Here is a 3,547-nt window from a genome sequence, read left to right as displayed (position 1 = left end):
ATCCTTGAGAGTTTTGATTAATCAGGAAGAGCCATTAAGTCATGGGATCACATATAGACGTGAATGTTATCATTCACAGATTTAGCGATTCAATAAATTTCCACGGGTAAAAAGGAGTTTAGCTATCTTTATCTAAACGAGCGTTCTCATTAGACAATCTTTCTAGTTTCTCTTCTTAATAATGAAATGGTCTCTAAAATTATGAAATTTCTGTGCCAGGCAACAGTTGCGGAATCTTTTAGTTTTGTTCACTGCAAATTCACTTTTACAAATAAGAGTCGAGACAGATGAAACTTACGAGAAAGGAAATTATTTATATATTTATATTACAGATGAGCCAAGAAAGGCCATGCGTGGTTTTAAAGCACACGAGACTCTCTATTATAGTCGAAAGAGAGAATCTATTTTTTTACAAATTCAAGATTCATGAAATGTAGTTATTCAGAACCTCCAGTAGATGATGCAATTAGCTCAGAACTCACGGTCAGGGAACAGAATCGGAGCAACAAGTGACCAGATGAAGAGACCAGCAGTCGCCCAGCTAGTCACTACACGGACCCACACAGAAGGCCACCCGACATCGACCAGCTTACCACTCTCACCCACTGAAGTTGACCAGCCGGTTAACAGCATTGCAGAGTACATGCTAGCGAGAGAGAAGATGATGTGGAAGAATGCGTATGAGTATGACACTGGTTTCTTACACTCTTTCTCTTCCTTCTCATCTGCTTTCCCGTCTAACGGAAGCAGAGGCTTCTCTGAAAATTTTCAATGAGAGGTAAATACCTTATCATACTTGGCTCTTAAGCACTCACACAAAAAGGTTTCAAAATTTGGGATTTGAAATACAGGCTTCAGTTCAGTTTTGATTCGAGCTTTCAATCAAATAAACCCTTATCATGCAAAAAACAAGGACGCGGAATTTGAGAGAAGGGTTTTTTTCTTCCAAAACATACCTGCGCGGGGAGAATCAGGAGGAGAGAGAAGAGTAGTTGAAGAACCAGCACGAACAGCGGAATAAACAACAGAGAGAACAGTTGTGAGTAATCCAATGGTCATTGTGCCTGTTGAAACAGCTTTGGAGTGTTTGTGGAGACCATTGCACTCGTAGTCACGGGGTTCACTTGCAAGTCCGCTGTAACAGAGGTACATGCAATAGAGAGAGATAACCGATGCTGGTAAAATACTTCCACCGACCTGCCAAAAAAGTTAATTTGCCTTCAGTGAGCCTGAAGCAGAGAGCCAAGTAAGATACATATTAGAAAAATAGAGTCAAAACTTACAGCGGGATGCAAAACTACAACAGCAAAGACGAATACAAATATCAGAGTCATGAGAATGAAGAAGGTGTTGAGTCCACAATCATGGCCAGACGGAGTAAACCAGTGGAAGAGAAGCCCAGAGAAGACAAATGTAGCCAAGTAACATACAAGAGAAACAACTAGTAACGCAGCATACCTATATATAAATACAAATACAACTTAGATTAACAGTGGGATAATGAAGTCACATATAATTTGATTGCAAATATGTTTACTAACCAGAACTGCTCGTCATAGCCAACCCAGGTGTCATTCCATCCATGAACGAAATCCAAAAGAAGCACAACTTGAACAAGAAGAAAGAATCCAGCACCAAACTTTGACATGGATTCTGCAAGATGTCAAATTGATTCTCATTAGCTCAACACGCGCTAATCTATTCACTCATCACTTTGGTTGGCAATGAAAAAAGAAACTGACCATAGAAACTGATGATTTCATTAGGAAGGAAGAACATCAAGATGACCAAAATGCACCAAGAGATAATTTTCATCATCCAACCACCATGGTGGATACCATCACGAGGGTCTTTCTGAGTTTTAACACCGATCATCATAACGGACAGAATAGCGAAAAATAAGAAATTCCCTAAGCTGACACGCAACACAGCATCAGTCTCAAACCATTCACGATCAGGTGTCTTGTGAAAATGGTTAATCCCTGCACAATGTCGTCAATAATTAGTTCCATAAGCTAAAAATATTCTTAACCATCAGAAGTATTAACAGAAAGAAAAAAAAAAAGCACAACTTACAAGGGAGCTTCTCCATGAGAGGAGCAGCAACCTCACGGAGAATCCATGAAACGATTAAGGAAAGAGCAAAGAGACCACAGTAAGCAATCCTCGCCGAACGTCTGCTGATCCCAGAAACCACAGTGCGGCAAGCATCGCAAGCACAAGCAGCACAGCACGATGCGAGACAAGAAGCTGCAAACATCTTTCTTTCTTTCTTTCTCCTCCCAAGATCAAAAGTTGTATCCAATGTTCAGCTGCTTAGTATCAAAGAAAAAAACGCAAAACACATATCATCAACAAAAAAAAACCCTAAATTCGGTTGGAGAAGGAAACAAAAGCTTCTTTTTATAAAATCAATCCAGCTCAGAAGTAAAGAGAATGATTTGGAACCGATCTATGAAATTGGAATTGGGTTCAGATAAGCTGATATTTTCCCCAAATTAGATAGAGATGGAATCAGAGTTTCCGATCTATAAGTCTATAACCGAAGAAGCTAGTTTTAGTCTGATCAGATTTTACCTCTAGAAGGAAAGAATTAAAAAACCAAAATCGACTTGAGAAAGAGAGAATCAAAATACCTTTGAGCGAGCGATCGATCAATAAACCTTTGAGCTATCTTCTTTTCGTCGGAAAAGTAGAACAACAAACAAACAAACAAACAAACTCGGTGTTTCTTCTTTTCTTTATTCTCTCGGTCTCGGTCCTGATATCGGACTTTGACCAAACTAACTAGGAATTTGGTGGTGGGTAAAATATAAATCATCCACTAATATATTCTTCATATTAAGCCCACTAATGGCCCAATAGTCCTTCGTATTATTAAAAGTTTGTAATACAAACAAAACTTGTATAATTGTATTCATTACTAGAGTACAAACACTCTTGAATACTAAAATGCTAACGGAGTTCCTATTTACCACACTGTTTGACGATAGACGGCAACGTGTATTAAACGCTTTTGTTAACTAACTCACATGAGAACCGATCTGGATTGAAATACTCGATAGTGAGCTTCATTCATGTCGTGTACGTACGTTTTAACAAATTTGTTAGTTGTTGTATATGATATGTATAAATTATAATACGTGTTTGTTTGTTTGTAAAAACAACCTCTGGATGCTGCAAGAGTCAAGAAGAGATCCTAGGTAAAAATAGAGAGCTATCCAGAAGAAGAACATGCCCATTATCCTTAATAATTAATAACACACACAAAGGAGTGGAAGGAAGCTAAACAACGCATCATATCATTTTGACATTTTTTATTTTATTATTTCCTTCTTTTTCTCTCTTCTTTTCCTTTTTTTTTTTCTTTTTTTTTTTTTTTTTTTTTTTTTTTTCTTTTTGGTTTTGGGATCTGCATATAAAACCCCTAAATTCCCGTTTTATGTAACGGACAATAAGCCGCTTACGGCGTATCCGGCAAATCGGCCCAGCTCGAGCCCCCCATCTTCAATCAACGGCGGAGATCTCTCCCCCCCCCCCCCCCCCC

At 38.5% G+C, this 3,547-nt stretch overlaps 1 protein-coding gene across 1 annotated transcript; it reads right to left on the bottom strand.

The window, feature by feature from the left end:
* LOC104740304 (probable serine incorporator) lies at positions 227-2,792 on the bottom strand. Its single transcript, XM_010460853.1, has 7 exons — positions 2,637-2,792; positions 2,077-2,312; positions 1,743-1,982; positions 1,542-1,653; positions 1,284-1,458; positions 957-1,197; positions 227-758 (listed from the first exon to the last, which is right to left on the bottom strand). Exons 2-7 carry the CDS (start codon positions 2,258-2,260, stop codon positions 472-474), a joined length of 1,239 nt encoding a protein of 412 aa, XP_010459155.1. The 5' UTR covers positions 2,261-2,312; positions 2,637-2,792; the 3' UTR covers positions 227-471.

Source organism: Camelina sativa, chromosome 14, assembly GCF_000633955.1.
Source record: "Camelina sativa cultivar DH55 chromosome 14, Cs, whole genome shotgun sequence".
NCBI lineage: Eukaryota > Viridiplantae > Streptophyta > Magnoliopsida > Brassicales > Brassicaceae > Camelina > Camelina sativa.
This window is presented reverse-complemented; position numbering and strand designations above follow the sequence as displayed.

What these genes read in the sequence shown, in the direction of transcription:
- LOC104740304 (XM_010460853.1), bottom strand. Translation starts at nt 2,260, where the DNA reads ATGTTTGCAGCTTCTTGTCTCGCATCGTGCTGTGCTGCTTGTGCTTGC. An exon ending in TCTCATGGAGAAGCTCCCTT is followed by an intron (nt 1,983 to 2,076) that starts GTAAGTTGTGCT and finishes GACATTGTGCAG; the next exon opens with GGATTAACCATTTTCACAAG. An exon ending in GGCTATGACGAGCAGTTCTG is followed by an intron (nt 1,459 to 1,541) that starts GTTAGTAAACAT and finishes ATTTATATATAG; the next exon opens with GTATGCTGCGTTACTAGTTG.